The 19,158-nt window shown below is 46.9% G+C and overlaps 2 protein-coding genes across 3 annotated transcripts; both read right to left on the bottom strand.

Moving 5' to 3' along the window:
- Positions 1-1,592: 1,592 nt before the first annotated feature.
- Positions 1,593-7,243, bottom strand: LOC131568638 (keratin, type I cytoskeletal 9-like). Of its 2 annotated transcripts, XM_058820738.1 has the most exons (9): positions 6,659-7,243; positions 6,491-6,573; positions 5,856-6,012; positions 5,286-5,447; positions 4,883-5,008; positions 3,940-4,166; positions 3,303-3,637; positions 2,758-2,859; positions 1,593-1,873 (listed from the first exon to the last, which is right to left on the bottom strand). In XM_058820738.1, exons 1-9 carry the CDS (start codon positions 7,241-7,243, stop codon positions 1,848-1,850), a joined length of 1,803 nt encoding a protein of 600 aa, XP_058676721.1. In that variant the 3' UTR covers positions 1,593-1,847. The 2 variants fall into 2 exon arrangements, with proteins under 2 accessions (XP_058676721.1, XP_058676723.1); XM_058820740.1 differs by lacking the exon at positions 2,758-2,859.
- A 6,851-nt stretch (positions 7,244-14,094) lies between these two features.
- LOC131568579 (keratin, type I cytoskeletal 19-like) lies at positions 14,095-19,158 on the bottom strand. The gene is made up of 8 exons (XM_058820679.1): positions 18,612-19,158; positions 17,666-17,748; positions 16,997-17,153; positions 16,448-16,609; positions 15,866-15,991; positions 15,492-15,718; positions 14,909-15,027; positions 14,095-14,368 (listed from the first exon to the last, which is right to left on the bottom strand). Exons 1-8 carry the CDS (start codon positions 19,101-19,103, stop codon positions 14,343-14,345), a joined length of 1,392 nt encoding a protein of 463 aa, XP_058676662.1. The 5' UTR covers positions 19,104-19,158; the 3' UTR covers positions 14,095-14,342.

Here is a 19,158-nt window from a genome sequence, read left to right as displayed (position 1 = left end):
GCTCAGAAATTGTTACTGATTATAACATATCAAAATAAGCATTTAAATCAGCAGCAGAAGTGCATTGAGTATTGCAACATGCTGCACCCTGGTACGTGTCTGTGCTCAGCACTGGGTTCTCAGCCCCTGAGCTGCCTCACTGCCCTTCCCACGCTCCAAATCCCAGTTTCTGCTTTGCTCCTCCAGGGGTCAGTTCAGGAGAATTTCTTCTGCAGGGTTAAATGCAGAGATGCCTGATAACCAGCAGTAAAATACGAAAAGTAAGTTGTATTTTTGGAAAGGACAGGAGAAACAGGTGTCAGGGGCACCACAGTGGCAGAGAGCAGTGAAGTCCAGCATGGACAGGCTGCTCCTCTGAGTAAATCATATCCAAGCACCCCAACAGCCTCCTGGGTGTCGGTGTGAGGCCAGAGAACTGTAAATCACCATGGGACAGCCAGGAAGCAGACCCTGAGCAGCAACATTTTTGAGGTTAACTTGGCAGGCTCCTAGGGGAGGGATGAGAAGCAGGGCTCCTGGATTGGGAATATTCCTTAATTTGGGTTGTAAATTGAGTACCCTGAAGAATCTGAGGAATAGCTGGCACCACCTGCCAGAGGTGGTAAATGAGCAGAGCAATTGGAGATAGTAGGCTCAGGGGACAGGTAGCAGAACAGAGACAAGTGTGGTGGGATGCTGCAAGGGGTTAAAAATGAAAAGGTGATTTTGCAACAGCTGGGAGTTGAGGGTATCCTGACAAACAATCCCCACTATTGCTGTGATGTCAGGCCAGGTGCATCAGCACGTGCCTGTGTGTGAAAGAGTCCTTCATGCAGGTGAGCTGGTTCCTCCAGCCCCCAGAGGGACACTGGTCAGGGAAAAAATCCGATTTTTTTTTTTTTGTTTTCCAATAGTAATTCATGGCTGAGAGCCCAGCGTAAGGCAACACTGTGAATCACTGGCACAGATCTGCCTGGAACTCAGGAGTTTGGGATTCCTGTTCCCACGGTCTCCCACTCAGTCTGGCTTTCCCAACATTCTCCCATGAGTGATGCCTTCCTCAGAGAGAAAAATCAAACCTCATGGTTGTAAAACTGAGAGATAAAGACTCATAGAGTGATTGTTCTATTTGGGCTTAAGCAGGTGAGGGGAGAGGTGTGCACAGGAGAAAGGATGAATCTGTGAGCAGGTGTTGTGTAAAATACAACATAATACACAAATATACATAATATACAAATAACCCCCTGGGTTATTTTCAAGTGAAATTCCCAACAGAGGTCATATTTTCAAGAGGTTTTATGGGGAATAGTCAGTTCCTTAAACCCACCCTTTTGTCCCTGATGGAAATCAATAGCAGAAGGGTTTTGACTGAGTTTTCCCTCAACAGAGCATTTTTCCTGGCAGTGCAGACTGCAAAGTTTTGCCCAGTTAGTCTTAAGTGGTGAATATGTCCCTGAAAACTTTGGGTCTTGTGGGTAATCTGATACATCATTGTGTATTCCACAGGTAGAGTTTGATATTTATAACTGATTCAAACAAAAATCTCTGCTAAAGAAACTTGGACTAGACACAGCTTTCTGGTTGCATCAGAGAGAAGCAAAGATTTATTAGCATTTATTCCACAGGAGCACCAATCACAGTGGAGATTAACTCAGGTAACAGTGATTTGGAGCAGAAACACAGATGGAGGAAGCAGACAGGACATGCAGAGAGCTCAGAAGAGCCCCTGGAGTGAGCAGAGTTGAGTAAGTTGGACAAGAGTTCACTCCTGCTCGTGGCAGGGGACGTTCAGCCTTGCTCAGTGGAGTCTTGCTTGGTCCAAAGGCCTCACTGGGAGGTTGTGCAGTGGAAAATGCTGGTCTTGCTCATCACTCCTCAACCTTTCTAAAACTCCCTGTTGAAAGATGGAGGAAAACAAGAATTTCTTTGAAGAATTCAGCATTTTTAACCTTATGTTACTTCCTAAGTATCACCTGTGCAGTTCTCAATGCATCAGGGTTGTTCCCAGACTTCTGGAAAGGTCCAGACAGTGCCAGACCTGAGTTTGTACAGTGTGTGTGCAGGTTTAGCAATTAACTACCTGGATCTGCTTCTGTTCTCAGCCATGGCAGTGCAAATCACTTTAAATTAGTTTGGCGGAAGCACTACAAACCAAATAGAGGTGAACTTAGAACCTGCATTTGTGTGTGTATGGATATTTACAGTAGATTTTTATAAGTTAAAGAGAGATGACACATAATATGCTTTAATCTTGCCTACCAAGCATTAATATAACATTAATATTAATATATAACATTCCACTGCCCTGGAGTGTTGCAGGGCAGAGGGGATGTTTGATCAGAGGAAAAAATTTTTGCAGAGGAGTTTGCAAAGCCTATGTAGGAAATTTTAAAAACTACAGCTCATCTACGCCAAATCTTACCAAATAATCTTCCTCATGACACAAAATGCTCCTGAATTCACTGCCTTGTTTTCAGCATCAGAAGTGTCTGTGCAGTGTTCCTGCTGTTTGCACTGATGGCTTCAGGCCCTTTGGGTGAGAGCCAGCTCTCATGTCATGACTGACTGTCAGTCTGCAGTGGAAACTGTGTCTGGGACAGAGCCTGACTGAACCTGGTCATTATAAGGAGTAAATGCCAATCTCAAAGCAGGACCATTTTCCATCTTTTCATAGAAAACCAAAAGTGGAGTTGAATCTTTCTAAAAATGACATCTTTCTGCTCATTTTCACCACTTTCAGGCTTTTATCTGAGGTGCTGCCTGGACCTGGACCCTTACCCCTTCTCATCTGTTTTATGGCTTCAGACACTTCCTCCATGGTTGCTCCTCTCTCCAATGTTTTATTTCCTTCCAGGCAGAGCTTCATGTTTTCAACACTTCCTGGAACCAGAGCCAGGAAGTCAGATATGGATCAGGACCTTTGGTCACTCTCCATCTTTTACTGCTTCAGTATTTTGCAGCCAGTGACACTTTTAAATGTTTTGAATGTTCCAATTATTCTATTCTGCTTTAAATAACCCCAGCTTAATACCAGTCACATTTCTAACTTCTGACTTTCCTAATTCCCTGCATACTTTGGATTTGGCACTATTTTCCCTTTTCCCCCTCCATTTCCTCTTTTCACCCATCCTCTGACGCAACTCTTCGTGCCATCCTTTGTGCTGCTCATGTTGATTTATCACTAAGAATAAATGTCACAGTGGCCTTAAAACAAGACTGGGAAAAGTAGCAAAAATATTTCCAGGAAGGAAGCTGTTAGATCCTTTCCTGCTATTCAGAGAGAATTGTGGATTGCAGGATGTGTTTTTTAATTCCATTTTTACCTGGGCTTTCGCAAGAGTCGCCAGGCTGGGACTGGGAAGATGAAGAGCGGGAGAGGCAGGATTTACCCCCTCCTCCTCCTCCTCCACTGCCACCTCCTCCACCTGAAGTTTTACCACAGGTTCCACCTCCTGAACTTCCTCCTCCACTCCCTCCTCCTCCGCTTTCAGAAGAGGAAGATCTTCCATAGGATCCTCCGGTTTTTCCTCCACTGCTTCCTCCACCTGAGGACCAACAGCTTCTTCCTCCGTGACCTCCTCCTCCTGAAGATCCACTACTTCCTCCATGACCTCCTCCTCCTCCTGAAGATCCACCACCAGCTCCTCCCTGTGAAGTGCTGTAAGGAGGAAGGGGTGTGTTATTTCTTTCTTACCTTTCATTTTCCCAAATAATGGCATCTCCTGATGTGCCATCACTTCCTGATGGTACTTAGGGGAAGAAATGGCAAATTACAATTCTAAACACTTTTGTACAAGTACAGCTTTGCATGCTGCCAGCTAAAATTTAGATTCCATGTGAATTCTTGTGCTTGTAGTAAATATTTTGATTAATCCCTTGCACCAGTTCCTAATACAAGCATTACTGCTGTCCTCTTTCCGTGATGGCATCGATAGAAAGTTAATTAATTGATGTCTGTACCTAATGCCCTGCTGCCCCTCATGCAGCAGTGCCCTGTACTGCTGGATCTCCTGCTCCAGGCGGGTCTTGATGCCCAGCAGCATCTTGTACTCCTCGTTCTGGCTCTCCATCTCACAGCGGATGCTGGCCAGCTCCTCCTCCAGGGGCCCGATCATGCTCTGGATCTGCTGCAGCTGCATGTTGTAACGACGCTCTGTGTCTTCCAGGTTGGTCTGCAGAGAGTCTATCTGCAATGGGAAAACAAAATGCAATGTTTAAGGGAATGGGGCAGGATTAGCTCATTCTCATGCCCAACATGAAGTCATATAGAATTTGCAGGCAAGCCCAGCGAGGGGAGAGAAATGATGCATCTGACTCCATCTTATCAGAAGGCTAATTAATTATTATATCTATTAAATTTATTCTATTTATTACATTATTCTATACTATATTTTATAATATAGCATAGACGAATATAATAAATAATATAATATTTATTATATTATTCTCTAATATATTACATTATATTACATTACATCTAAGCTGAATCTGCCAAGCACTCACTCTGCTCACACTGCACAGAATCTCGTGACTGTCAGTGACAGTCCTGACACACACACACACACACACACACACACACACACACACACCTGGCCCTGATAGGCCAAGGAGACAAAACACTATCACTGTGGGTAAACAATCTCCACATTGCATTCTACTTTTGTACACACACAGGCACAGCAAATGATAAGAATTGTGTTTTCCCTTTTTCTGACGTTCAGAGAATGTGAAACCCAGAAATATTCCTGGGGAGAATTGTGCCGTGCTTTTCTCTGTAAAGAGAAATGTGGCTACAGTGTCAGGTGTGCCAAGGATGCTCACTGGCTGTCACAGCTGGCATCCTGGCATTCCAGCAGCTCCTGAGTTCTTTGCTCACCAGGGATGAGGATCAGTTGTTACCTACCTGACTGATCTGCGACTGCAGCTCAATTTCCAGGCTCTGAAATTCACGTCTCAGCACAGAGATCTGTTGGTTGCTTGATTCTATTTCCTGGCTACTTGAGTGGACTTGTTGACTCACTTCTTCCATCTGAAAAATGAATGTAGGGAATTGCAGCTTCTGAGTTTTACTTACAGTGCAAACATGGCAGTTTATCATGGGACCATCTGGAACACAACAATTTGCAGAAGGGGCACTGATAGAATGGGCCTGTTAAACTTGCTTGTGTGGCTCTGCCAGAGCAATTCAAGCCCACTTGTGATTTACTTCATTTTGACCAAAAGGACTCTACTGTTATTTTGTAAAATCAATGGATGTTGTGTCATTCCTTTACAGGAAGTTCTTACCAAGAGCTGTCACCATTTACCTTGCTTTCGTACCACTTCTCAACCTCTGCACGGTTTTTCTGAATTATAGCTTCATATTCTTGTCTCATCTCATTCAGTTTTTTCAGCAGATCCTCTCCTGGAGCAGTGTTTATCTGCACATTCACATCCCCATTGGACTGGGACTGCAGCTGTTTCATTTCCTGCAGAGAAAACCCAGGCCCCAGGACAATGAACACAAACAGAGCCTTTCAACAACATATACATATATGACAGTAATTCCTACCTAACAATTCATCATTGTTCACTCTGTAGTGAGGGTACAATGTGTTTGGAATCTTTTGTCCTTCCACTAAAACAGCTGTGGGTGCCTGGGGGCAGGAACTCCCAGACATATATGTATGTATATATGTATATATGTATATGCATATATTTTATATATATATTTGGAGGGTTTGTGTTGCAATTATTTAGCCTTGACTTTCCAGTCCTTGCTTGTTGAGGGGGCTGAGCTCAGGGACACCCTGGAGCAGCCTGGCCGTGCCCCTTGGTCAGTGTTGGATATCAGATTCCCACATCTCCAGTGTGCATTTCAAGGAGCTGGCTCTTACCTCCTCATGGTTCTTCTTGAGATCGATGATCTCCTCCTTCAGAGACTCAAACTGCATTTCCAGGTCGGACTTGGCCAGGGTCAGGTTGTCCAGCATGGGCCTCAGGCTGTTGAGGTCGCCCTCCACGTTCTGCCGGAGCCCGCTCTCCATCTCGTACCTATGCCAGGGACAGGCACAGAGGTCAGCCATTTAATTAATAATATTACTTAATAACATGAAGTTATTATTCTTTATACTAAATAAATGCAAAGTTTAATATTAATATCAAACTTTAGTATTAAAATGTGTTCTGTGGTCTCTTTCATCCTCTCTTCTTACTACAACTTTGTGCAGATTCCATCTATCTGGTTAACCTGACTTTCAGTGATAGATAATCCCAATATTTATTTTCTTAAAAATAAAACTTTCTGTAAGCTCTGGCTCTGCAGCCATAGGCAGCATACCCATCAAAGACCACTCTAGGAATACTGAAAAATTTGAAGCTTCACAAATTATTTCAGTTGTGCTGCCATGGAAGCAGGAGAAAGTCAAGTCCCTGTGGATTGATATTTGTTTATGGAATGAATCTATGAAGCTAAGTTCAGGAAAGCAGGAGGAAGGAAGTCAGTGCCTGTAAAAGAGCAATATATATTTACTTTATTCTAAAGTCTTCTGCAGTCATCTTTGTGTTATCCAGCTCCAAAAGTACCTTGTGGGTTTCCACAGCTGCAGCCACAATCTAGAAGAGACACAAAATGTTAGGAAAACATTTCCTGTGAGTCTTTCAGTCAGTGCTACAGCTTCTCTGGCAAAGAGCATCCTACCTGCTTTTGCAGTTCTTCAATTTTTTCATAATAGTGGCTGTAGTCCTTTGGGCCAATAGGACCTTGCTTCTGGTACCACTCCCTGATTAACTGTTCAAGGTGAGCATTTTCCTTTTCCAGATTCCTGACTGTCTCCATGTAGGAAGCCAGGCGTTCATTGAGGCTCTGCATGGTCAGCTTCTCATCGTAGGAGAGAATTCCCACATTCCCTCCCTGAAAGCCACCACTGCCAAAGCTGCCCCCACTGAAAGCAGCCCCCCCTCCAGCAAAGCCCCCAAAGCCACTCCCAGACCTGAAGCCCGTGGCCATGCTGCTGTGGCCCATTCCCCCTCCATAGCATGCACCCCCCAGTCTCCCTGCACAGCTGCTGCTGCTCATTCCTCCTCCATAGCTGCTGCGCCTGCCATAGCCACTGCCTCCACCACAGCTGCTCCTGGAGCTTCCTCCACCACAGCTGCTGCCAGAAAACCTGCCACCACCACTGCTCCTGGAGGTGACTGTCCTCGAGGAGGAATGAGAGCTGCCCCCTCCACCGCTGCTGCCTCGCAGGCAGCTCTTGAGGGGCTGCTTGGAGCCACAGCTCATTGTGGCAGCAGCAAATAACTCAGGTGAAAAGTCAAAGCTGGTCCTACAGTTGTTCTGGAATCATAGCTCCAAGTTCCAGCCAGCCTCCTCTGCATTTATACCTGAGACAGTGGGTGTCACCGTGGAAGGGAGTACCCGCTTTCCATGTGTGGCTACAAGCCTTAATTTGCCAAAGGGAGATGCTTGGCAGTGACAGGAAGCTTAACCCTTCCTCTAAGTGTTTGTGACCATTTGTTTATTACCACAAAACATGTAATTTCTGTTGGGTGGCTCTGAATTAGGGAGATCTCTGTTGAGATCTAGTGCATGGGCTGACAGTCACCCGAAACAAATTCATCCCACTCACCTCGTCCTGGTCACAGCCCTCCCAGCACAACACCACACTGCCACAGTCCAGGACAGCAGTGGATGTTCCCATCTCTCTTCTAATCCTCAGATATTTGTCAAGGAATTCTGGCTGATTTTTTTATAGCTAACTGAGATTTTCATAGGTTTTTCATTATCCTATGCTGTATGCTCCTTATTTGCAATCCTTTATTACCTTTGGAAAGCCCACTGCAGGATGCACGTTGTAGGTACACAGAACTACTCTGACTTATTTGTAATACCTCATAAAAACTCAGTGAATAATGGCAAATATCACATGGCAGCAATTATTTCAATCACACCTCTATAATTGTGTTTTATAAATAACAAATTAATTATGAAAAATGGTATCACAACAACTGCAGAACTGCTCTGTGTCAGGCTGAGGGAAGGAAGTGTGGCAAGCTGTGGCAGGGAAAAACCCTTCCTTGGACCAAGTGCAGATACAGGATGGTTGAGAGACCCGGTCCCTCCTGACAAGGCTGGGAGTGTCATTGGTCATGTTCCTGAAGGGGATTCAGAATTTTATCAGGATGTTTTCCCTGTGCAGCACAAATACAATACTTGGAGGAGAAAGGTAAAATTCCTGGTTTGGGGATTTAGTCAATAAACCACATCAAAACAGCATTTTTTCCTTCAGATTTTGTTTCTATTCACAGACATAACATGATCAAAAGTAGGAAATATCTGCTGTCCTCCATTTTCTCTTTTAAGATTGTATCTTAGCCCAATGCAGTGGATAGTTCAGCTGTACATCTGCCCTGTGAGCTCTCACAGCACTCTGAGCCTCAGACATTTCTCCCCTGGGTACCTCTCACCCCTCTCCTCCTGCCCAGGTACCTGATCCTTAGCAAATCCCAGTCTGTTACCTTGTAGGTGGAGCTGTGACACCCAATTTCCTCTATTGATTTGGGATATTACTGTTTTCTCACTCAGCCTTTGTGGTGGTGCTTGTTGCTAATTAAGCTTTGTTTGTTACAGCAACTGTTTATGGAAACAGCTTTTGGCAGAGGCCCCTCCCAGCACACCCTGGCCCACGCAAAGGACATGCCTCACGTTCCACCTGCTGCTCCACTTCATCTCTGAAACATCTGAGGGAGCAGGGCCTCCCCTGCATTGTAGAAATTTCAATGGTTCACCTCAGCACTCAGTGGAGTCTGGGGGATCATTTTCTCCACTGAGAAATCCTTTTCTCCCAAAGGGAATGAAATTCTCTTGTATACTCACAGCTATTTTGGCTCAAGAAGCACTTGGGTTATGTCCCATTTAACTGATACAGAGACATGGGAACAAATCCATGTTGTTCTGTATAATTCTGCAGAAAGGGTTTGTTTGTTGGTTTGGGTTTTTGGTTTTTTTTACCTCTATTACTTTACCTTTATTACATCTTCTGTATCAGTCATTCCTTTTAGGAAAACGAACCTTCCTGTCTTCCCTTGACAAAAGAACATTTTTGGATGGTTAGATATCAGTGAGGATGCTTGTGTGCAATTTCGTAGCTTCATTTTTAATACATGAGAGGAAGATTTCTTGCCATTTCCCCCCTAGAACTTGTGAAGGCAATGTGCTTCAAGAGTGAAACTTAGCTCCTTAGAACTGAAGAAGCCTGACAGATCCATCATGTCTGGAAATCCTGGCCAGGATCAGAGATAGAAGTTACAGTTCCTGAAAGGAATGTTTTATTTCAGAGCTGCTGTAAGATGGAAGCTGGTTTATGAGCTGGTAATTTTCTCTGCAGTTCTGTCTCAGAGTATTGTCTAGACCCTTGCAACACACTGAGGTTCCTGGTGATCTTAGATAGTGATTCCAGCAAAATCCAGAGATGCTGCTGAAGTGCAGCTGGAGGGTTGGGAAACCTTCACATAAAAATGATGGCAATAAACTTCAGGAACTGGAAGGATCCCCAGCAGTCCCTGTGAAATGGAAGAGTGAAATGTTACAGAATCTGGGGCTGGTGCTGCTCACTGCAGCAGAGCCAGAAACTGGGATGAGAGGATGGAGAGTTTGGGGGATGGGGATGGGGATGGGGATGGGGATGGGGATGGGGATGGGGATGGGGATGGGGATGGGGATGGGGATGGGGATGGGGATGGGGATGTGGAGGAGGAGGAGGAGGCAGGTGGCTCCACAGTTGTTTCAATGAGGCCTCTCCCTTTGCCTGTGATGAAACAATTACGAACTCTGCCCAAAGGGGAGGATGGACTATTTAAGCCTGAGCTCCTGCCCAAAGAGTAGGATGGACTATTTAAGCCTGAGTGGCTCACCCAGCACCGGCAGGAATTCATCAGCATTTCAATGCCTGGGTTCTCTTGTGCTCTGCACAGCCCAGATTGGCTGAAGCAGAGGCTGCAGGAGAGTTTGTTCCTTTGGCAGTGTGGCAGCAGGAAGGGGCTGGGGCTGTGGCTGAGCACGCACCAGCTCCTCTCAGCCCCCAGGACCACCTTGCCCAGCTCCACACCCTCCCCACACTGTTGTGTTTGGGAGAAACCACCGAGGCTGCTGAGCACATTTGTGGGGTCACAACTGGACTGTTGTCCCCGTTTTTGGTGCTTCATTGGGATCCTTTTCCATCCTTCCTGCTTCTGGTCAGGTCTTGTTGGAAAATTCAATTCTTCTATGCTGCTACACAGAAAAAAACGATGAAATATTTAACTGGGGAATATGACTCATTCTCGTAATTATATGTTATAAAATAATTCCCATTATATGATCATCAGGCAGTTTTATTATCACCAGGTAATCCCATAGGATTTCTCCATAGTAGAAAAGAAAGGCAGACTGTGCAGTGTGACTGTGTTGGAGGATGAACATCATTCTTGTTTGTACTCTTCATTCCAGTGAGCTCCAGCTGCCTGACACATAGCATTAGGCTGTTCTCTTCCCCATTAAAATTTAAATGATGAGGACCTTTTTCTTATCCAATAAAAAGCTAGATGTTTGAAAATGGAAAAATCTGATTTAGATCAGTTGTAATATATTAGAGCTCAATCACATTTATTCTTTCAATAGTGGATTAACTGAGAGTTCTAAGCAAAAAGTAATTCCTACCCAACAATTCATAATTGCTCACTCTGTAGTGAGGGTACAATGTGTTTGGAGTCTTTTGTCCCCCCACTAACACAGCTGTGGGTGCCTGGCAACAGTTCCATCCAGAAATATTTGAGGTTGAAAATGCTCAGTTCCAACAATTTCCCGTGAAAAGTGTGATTTTCTATAAATGTGTTTTTATAATTAGAAATAATTCTGTCAAAAGATGGTGCCTCATTCTTCTCCAGGCATGGGGCTCCTAACCAGAGTGCTTGGGTTTGTTCCCACAGCCCAAAACACACAGCATTGTTTTAGATCTCAGTGATATTCTGTGAAAATCATCTGCAAGTGGTGGCTTTGGCAGTGCTGGGTGAAGGACTGGACTCGAGGATCTTAGAAGGATTTTCCAACCTAAATAATTCTGTGATTCCCTTATGCCAAAAAACTATTTATGCTCTTCTTAAGCGAAGGGTTTTAAAATATCTGTTTTGAAGTGAGAAAGTCCCGCCTCTCCTGAACTATTCTGCAAGACAGGGGTGTAATCTTGGTGTCCACCCACACCCCAAGGTGTGTGGTCACAGGGAACATCCCTGGAATCTGTCCTGTTGTGTCCAATGGTCCCAGTGCAGCACGTTCAGCCACTGCTCAGTTAAAGCTGGGCTTGGCATGGACAGGTGACCTGCTGCCCTCTGGGAAGGGCAGTGGGAGAGTCCAGTGCAGCAAACATCCCTCCTTTAGGAAAAGCATCATTCCTGCCCACATTCTGCCTGATCTGTTACTCATTCCCTATTGCAGAGCCGAGCAGTGATGAAACATTAAAGAGCACCTTCAAAAGCTCCACCACCCAACAGAGATGGTGGTTGTGATAGGAGCAGTAATTAGGTGAGTCAGAGCTGTAAGAGACTTTCAGAGCACAAACCCTTTGGTTTGGAGCTGCTTCACTGTGGCTCCAAACAGCCCCGGCCCAGCTCTCTCTCTGGGGTCTCAGCTGCAAGACCCTCATTAGCAAAGGGTCATTACAGCACATTTACAACCATGAGGAGATCCTGGGTTTCACTGTGCTCCCACTAACGACACAATGCAAAATACTCCGGTGCAGTTTGGAAAACAAAGAGGTATTAGCAAACTGGTGAGCGAGTTTCAGTCTGCGCCCATCCCGCACACCCCCGCACGGGAGCACAAACATCTGGGATGTGCGGGAGGCAGGGGGACACCTGCACCGTCCCTGCAGTCACACACAAAACCGGGACACAGCAGCCTCGTGAGAGTGTGACCATTGAATTCCGGCGGGGCTGGAGCAGGATGCCAGGGCTGTGTTTGGGGCACTGGGGTGTCCCCAGCACATCCCGCTGGGAGGGGACCAGCCGAGCCCCCAGCGCTGCCTCTGCCGCAGGAGCCGAGTGCCCTCTAGAGAGCACCTGCAGCGCAGGTCATTCATCCTGCATCTCCAAAAAAAATCTCAAAATATATGTGTGCTGACACGTACAATGTGTCGGGATCCCTCGGCGTGGTGAGCTCGGTGGCACAGAGGGAGCGCTGCCCACCCGGGGGGCTGGACAGGGCTGAAATTGCTGCAGACGGTGGTGGATCAATGCATTTTTATATCATTTTAATCACATATAATTGTACTTCTGTTGGATAGGCTAACAGCAACTATTTCCACTTAGCCACAGTCGGGATTCGCCCTTATTTAACTCAGCGTCTCTGGGCCCCTTAGGAAAATGTAAGCTCGGCTTTAAGCAGTCTCAGACCTTGGTCTCAGGTTACAGTGTTTGCACACCTGGGGCAGAGCAGGGACACGACAGGGCTCGGCACCGGGACACTGACAGGTCAGTGTTTCCTTGGGATCTGCCAGCTGGGAACAGCTGACACCTGATGGGGAGAGCTGGGAAGTGCCAGGATTTCCCAGACACTTTCTCAATTTCCTTGTTTTTCAACGCAAGAATCATTTGCAGTCAGTCAAGATTACTAATTATTCCAGCTTCTGTTAATTTTTTTTTCTTGGTGATTTTAAATACAGAAATACAGTGTTAATGGCAAACCTCTGCTTCAGACTCGGTCCAAACTGGACACTTTTTGGATTGGCCAATTTTGCCCTTTTTTCTCAGGCACGCTCAGTGTCTCTGGGGAAAACAAATAAAATAAAACCAACCCAGTACAGGTATTTTAAATTTCTCTTTCCTCTGGGAAAAACAACCAAACCCAACCCAGTGTAAATATTTTCAAAGGTTCTTCAGTTCGGTATTTCATTCTGTGGTACAAGAGGGGCAGTGCCGATGGAGCAGAAGGTGAAAAGTCAGATGCCAAATTCCCAGGATTTTAGTTTCGATGAGCATCAGCCTCTCGCTCACGAAGGATCTGATTCACGCTGTTCTGCTGGGAGGAGCGAGCAGCAGCTCCGGGGCGTTGTTCAAGGGAGAAATTCAAGTTTGGGAAGAGCAGGGGGAGGCCCTGGCCCGGCCCACGAAGGTGCAGCGCTGCCGGCAGGATCCCCCGTTCCTCCTCCCCTGTCGGGATGAGCATCTCTGGTCGGGAGCGCCTCCCGGCCGCCAGGGATCACTCTTGTCCCTTCTCCGCTTCCTCACTGCCAGAATTCCGCCCTCCCTCTGCCGCTTTCTGCTCCCGGCTTATTCCGGCCACAGCAGACGCAGAAATGCTCCTTTACACGCGTGTGGCACAGTCAGGAGCGCGACTTGGGGAAATGAATTTGCCTTTATGTTTCAAATGTTTTTTAATTTCTCAACAAAGGAGTCCAAAGTATTCCATACGTGTTTAGGTGTGAGAAATCTTTGTAGCATGTCACATAAGGTACAAAACCAGCTTACGGCTTCCAGGCCATTAGCCAGAAGTCCTGTGGGTGTCTCTGCACAGCTGTGGATGTCCAACCACCCCTTGGCTATCTGAAGGGCAAAGGAGCTGAGGATATCTGCTGCCCTGCTGGCAGGGACACTGTCCCCTCCCCGGGCAGTGGTTTGACACAGAGAAGGTGAGGCTGGTCTGCCCAGAAGCATCCCCCTGCTCAGACATGCCCACACTGCACGAGTCTGGGGACAGGCAGGGCCAGGAGACACCTGGTGAGATGTGTGTGACAGACACCGTGCTCCCCCAGCACCAGCACATCTCCCAGTTTAACACCTGACACATCTGGAGATGTGCACCAGAGATGGCTGCTCAGGTGGTACCTGTGTGTGGATTCACATCTGCCTGAGCCTTGGGAATTTCTGTCGCTGTTCTTTCTCTGACTCCTCCTGTGTCACACAGGAATGGGCAACATCTGCCTCAGGCTGTGACAGCAGGGAGGAGCTGGACAGGTCAGCAAGGCCCCTCTCTCCTGCTGGCAAAGCAGCTTTGTTCCCAGTTCAGAGTGATCCTGACCACTTTAGGTGCCCCTTGCTCATGGATCAGCAGCTGGTGTTCAAAAGGAACTCAGTTTCAGACGCAGGTTCTTGATTGCATTAGGCAGAAGCAAAGTTTTATTAGAAACATTTTTCACCAGCAGGTGCATAAGTGACCTGACTAGCTCAGGTAACTTCTAGAGGTTAGAGCATTGCAGAACAGAAGAGCAGAGCAGAGGAGGTGGCTCCTGACACCCCCTTTAGCTACGTGGCCAAGCATCACTGAGTTACTTCTACTTTCTCTGCACAGAGGGTGCAGTGAACAGGGACTGTTCTCTGGGTTTCCCTGTCACCTTCCAGTCCGTTTCTCCTTAATCACAAATTCTCCTGCAGGTCACTGGAGAGAAAACATAGCAGTGTTATTGGATTGGAACACAAGTAAAATCTTTCACATAACAGATATCAGATCCTGGTGGTGCCCTTGTTTCTGGAATGTACTGCTAAGCTGGTGCAGCTGGCAGCAACCCAGGAAGCTCCAGAAATTCCCTAAATAATTTGCTTTAATGGGAATTTTCACTTGTAAAGTTACAGGTTTACTCTTCACTCTTTCCAGACTCTTTTGCTAAGCTTTGGCTGTTGTCTCCTTCACATCTTCTTCCAAATTTTCCCATCATGCTTTATCTCCCTGGCCTTCTCCTCTGCATTCTACTGCTCCTTTTTGTCTCCTGTTTGCTTCCTCTATCCCATGCTCAGTCCAAGCTCTCTAAACCCATTTCTCGGTGACACCACCACGGTATCAGATCCCCCCTGTAGCACAGTGACTCTGAGAGGATGCCAATGACACATCCAGGAACGTGCTGTCTCCTGGCCTCAGTGCATGAGGAAATGAACAAAGGCAGTTCTCCTTTTGTGAAAATGCAGCCCTTAAAACACTTACCTTGTATGTCTCCAGTCTTGCAGGGTGGGACCTGGGCCTGGCAGTGGGCACCTGAAGTTGTTGTGTAGGTGTGGCTCGTCCTAATGACCCCTCCGCCAGTTCCCATTCCTCCTCCGTGACTAGTGGGTAAATTTGGTGAAATAGGGAATTTTAGAACTTTGCATGTCACTGCTGACTGACTTCTGACACAAAGTCTCAAATTATGGCCTTTATAGGAATTACAGTATTTTACATCACATTTTCTTTCACTTTCAGAGTTGCTTTACATTTGTGCTCCCCCTTGGCATGGACAGTTCTCATCCATCTCACTATAAAAAAGGGACTGTCACCAATGCTGACATAATGCCAGGAGTGACAGTGTTGTCACCAGCAGTTAACAGATTTGGTGTTCTACTTTGCAGATCCCAAGGACTGACATTTAGTTCTGATTCAGATGTTCATCACAAGGAAGTTGTTAATGAGGCAATTTCTTCATCTCAGAGAAAGCCTTAAGCAGGACTGAAGATCAGGCTGTATACCCAATCTGTAATGCAGATCCCTGACATTTTCATTAATTCTCTAGTGGACCTGGAGAGGTACTTACATGAGGTCCTGCTGTCCTCCTTCCAACAAGCACCGGTAGGTCTGGATCTCCTGCTCCAGGCGGCACTTGACGTCCAGTAAGGTCTTGTACTCTTGGTTCTGGCACTCGATTTCTGCTCTTATTTCAGCCAACTGCTGCTCCACACACGTGATCTGGTTCTGTAGCTCACTGAGGAGAGAGTTGTACTGGCACTCCGTTTCAGCCAGAGATGATTCCAAGTTATTTCTCTGATAAGATAATCAAAAAAACAACAATGATTTTAGTGTAACCCTCCAGTCAAAAAATGGACGGGCCATTCACCACCATTGTGCTGGTTGGTTTCTGCTGAGAAACCCAGCAGTGACCAGTTGGAGCTGAGTCAGCTCATCACCCACCTGGCTGAGCTGAGCTTGGAGATCGATTTCCAGGGTTTGCAATTGGCGTCTCAGTTCAGTCACTTGGTTGTTGCACGTCTCCACCTCCTGACCGCTCGTAATAACCTCCCGATTCACCTCCTCAATCTGAAATCACCAATCCAGGGTAAAGAGCTTTAGGCACATCTGGGTATGCTGGATTTGCTTTGATAGGGGCAGAACATGGTGAGTAAAAGGAAACAGGGAGCAAGGCAGGTTCCCTGTGCACAGGGTGTTCCCTACCAGCTCCCCTGCTTGTTCTTTTTACAAATCCCATTAACCTCATGGCTATTAAATCTCTTTAATCCAAATGTGGAATATCTCTGTTCCAACAACACACCACAAGGCCTTGTGGTAAATGCTGCTGTTCCAGATGGGACATAACAAACTGGTCAGACAGGCCTGTGGCTCCTGTGGAACACAGGGTATGTTAAGTGCTGCTCTTGGGCTTCACTGGGAAGGAAGAACTGCTTATTGTCTCCATGTCTGGTCTCTGAAAGGCTCCTGGGCCCGGGGCTGTGTGTGTCAGTCTGGTTTGCAGCGCAAGTTTGGTTTGTTGCTTACCTTGCACTCATACCAATCCTCGACTTCCTTGCGGTTGCGCGCTATCAGTGTTTCATACTGACATCTCAAATCCTCCAAGATTTGCCTGAGATCTGGTCCCGGGCAGGCATTGACCTCCACACTCACATCTCCAGTTGATTGTTTCCTCAGGCAACTCATCTCCTGGAAATAAATCCCAGATCAGATCATACTGGTTTTTGGAAGGCAGCACAGAAGAGCAAAGCTCAGTGGCCAAGAACTGCCCTCGCTGTGAGACCTTCCTCCCTGCTGTGGCTGTGAAAGGCACTGGAGGATGGTGCAAGTGTTTTTCCAGGGAATCTGTTGGCTAATTTGTTTCTTCATCCACTGCAGTCAGCAGCAGCTTTCCCCTCTGGCATTCCCAGTGCGAGCACTGCCCTTGCCAGATCTCCCTTCCCTTCTGAGGCAGAGTGCTCTGAGCCCCAGAAAGTTCGGTGGGAAAGCTGTGGCCTGAAAGTGGATAATTTACATTCCAAGCACAGTGGCAAAGCTTTCTGCCAGGGCCATGATGCAGGGCTGGGCAGGACCTACCTCCTCATGGTTCTTCTTCAGGCAGCAGAGCTCCTCCCGCAGCGACTCCAGCTGTGCCTCCAGGTCAGACCTGCACAGCGTCAGCTGGTCCAGCACCTGGCGCAGCCCGTTGATGTCGGCCTCCACGCTCTGGCGCAGCGCCAGCTCCGTCTCGTACCTGGGTTGTGACATAAAGCGCAGATTCAGGATGGGGACGTCCCACATGGCTTCTGTTTGTGCCAGGATCTCCTTCCCCAGCTCCATGCTTTGACCTGCATTTTGCTGGATTTCTGCATGCCTTGGATTTCTGCACCACTTCGTGTCTGTTACATGAAAGCTTTTCTTCCTCATGTTTTTTTTTTTTTTTTTCCTGCTCCTTCTCACTGTATATTTGGTGTCACTTACTCAGCTGCATTTCTGCTTTGTTGATCCCATCTGTGCTGGTCTGGGGTGAAAAGGAGCCACTCCCTGAGCTGTCCCCAGCCTCACCACAAACGCCGCTAAATGTTTTACCCAAGAACACTAATTAAGGGAGGGCTGGTGACCAGGAGCAAAATGCCTTTCATCATCCTGCCCTACCAAAGTGGCGTGGGGAGACGTGTCTAGAGCCTCTGTAATTAGGGCTCTGAGCCTCCCAGGGAGGGGGAAAGGAGCAGGGGGGAGGCAGCAGGTTCATAGAGGGGCACTCACTTCACACGGAAGTCATCAGCAGCCATCCTGCTGTTATCAATGTCCAGGATGATCTTGTTGTTATCAATGGTTGCGCAGACAATCTGGAAAACAGCAAACCATGAGAGATGTCTCCTGTCTGCTGTTCTACTCTGTAGGTTTTTCTGCCCTGCAATTAGGTAGGAACTCTTCACATTTCTCTTTTTCTGTTACCTTCTTACATAAGTAACCTTGTCCCTTAAGCAGAGAAGCTGAGGGAGGTGGCTTTGCCTCCTTTACTCACAGAAGAAAGGAGATCAGCCACACAGAGCTGGGAATTAAAGAGTTGTGGGATGGAACTTCCCACTTTCAAGATCTGAAGGCAAATTCCAAAGATGCTTCAAAAAATAAGCTTAAAGAACATTCCTTAAGATAGTAAATCTCAACTGACATTCAAGCTGGCATGTTCTGGCCTTCAGATTTAAGGACTTTCAGGGAGCATGGAGGGAAGGGGTCTTTAAGCCTTAAGATCAACCATACATTTCATTGTGGACTTACTAATGTCAGGCTGTTTGTGTCACTGTGACGATTAGTTTCAATTCTCAGCTTTTCCCACCTAGAGATTTATAATCTTTCATTTGATAAAGTCTGACAAAACATTCAAAGTGTATGTTTTTGATTGTCCCTTAGTTTGCATTGCTCTCCCTGTGGGGCTGACACCACTATATTTTCTCCAAGTAGATTGGTTACATTTGCAATTATATAGTCACATACAATGTAGCAAAGCATCCTTTTCCTCTTTCAGAGCATTCTCCCACACTCATACCACCTTGCAGCACCCACACTCAGCAATGTCATAGGGGAATTTGCCAAAATTTCTGTTTGCAAAGACATTCACAAGCACCAGAGTTCCCTCCCACAACTGCAGTAAGTTCCAAACTCAGGAATAAGCTTTCCAAAGGGGAGGAACAACCCGAGGGGGGCTTACCTGGTTCTGGAGATCTTCAATCTCTTTGTAGTAGCAGCTGTAGTCGCGGGGCTCGCAGGAGAGGCCCTGTGTTGCATACCACTCTCTGATCCTGCACTCCAGCTCAGCATTCTCCTTCTCCAAGCACTTCACCTTGTCCAGGTAGGAGGCCAGGCGGTCATTGAGGTTTTGCATGGTGACCTTCTCATCGCAGGATGAAAGCAAGCAGTCGCCACCAAGACCCCCAACAACCACACCGCCTCCGAGGCCAAACCCGAGGCCATTGCCATAGCAGTTGCCACCTCCATAGCTCCCACCAGCCAAGCTCCCAACACTCAGTCCCCCTCCGTAATTCACTCCACCGCAGTAGCTCCTTCCAGAAAAACCTCTGCCACTGCCTATGCCAAAGGAAGAAATCCGTGCTCCACCACCACCACCACCAATGATGCAGCTGCCACCGCTGCTCCTGCCTTTGCTAGACACAGTAATGGTCTCCTTAATGTTGCAACTCATGGCGACAGCGGTGGGAAATGCAAGCAGAAGCCCAAAGCAAGATGCACAGCTTGAT

This window comes from Ammospiza caudacuta, chromosome 27, assembly GCF_027887145.1.
Source record: "Ammospiza caudacuta isolate bAmmCau1 chromosome 27, bAmmCau1.pri, whole genome shotgun sequence".
NCBI lineage: Eukaryota > Metazoa > Chordata > Aves > Passeriformes > Passerellidae > Ammospiza > Ammospiza caudacuta.
Note: the sequence above shows the minus strand (reverse complement) of the source record. Positions and strands in the feature narration are given on the sequence as shown.

What these genes read in the sequence shown, in the direction of transcription:
- LOC131568638 (XM_058820738.1), bottom strand. Translation starts at nt 7,243, where the DNA reads ATGAGCTGTGGCTCCAAGCAGCCCCTCAAGAGCTGCCTGCGAGGCAGC. An exon ending in AGAAGTGGTACGAAAGCAAG is followed by an intron (nt 5,009 to 5,285) that starts GTAAATGGTGAC and finishes TTCATTTTTCAG; the next exon opens with ATGGAAGAAGTGAGTCAACA. An exon ending in GAGGGGCAGCAGGGCATTAG is followed by an intron (nt 3,638 to 3,939) that starts GTACAGACATCA and finishes TCCTCCTTACAG; the next exon opens with CACTTCACAGGGAGGAGCTG.
- LOC131568579 (XM_058820679.1), bottom strand. Translation starts at nt 19,103, where the DNA reads ATGAGTTGCAACATTAAGGAGACCATTACTGTGTCTAGCAAAGGCAGG. An exon ending in TTGAAGATCTCCAGAACCAG is followed by an intron (nt 17,749 to 18,611) that starts GTAAGCCCCCCT and finishes GCTGTTTTCCAG; the next exon opens with ATTGTCTGCGCAACCATTGA. An exon ending in TCCAAGCTCAGCTCAGCCAG is followed by an intron (nt 15,719 to 15,865) that starts GTGGGTGATGAG and finishes TTATCTTATCAG; the next exon opens with AGAAATAACTTGGAATCATC.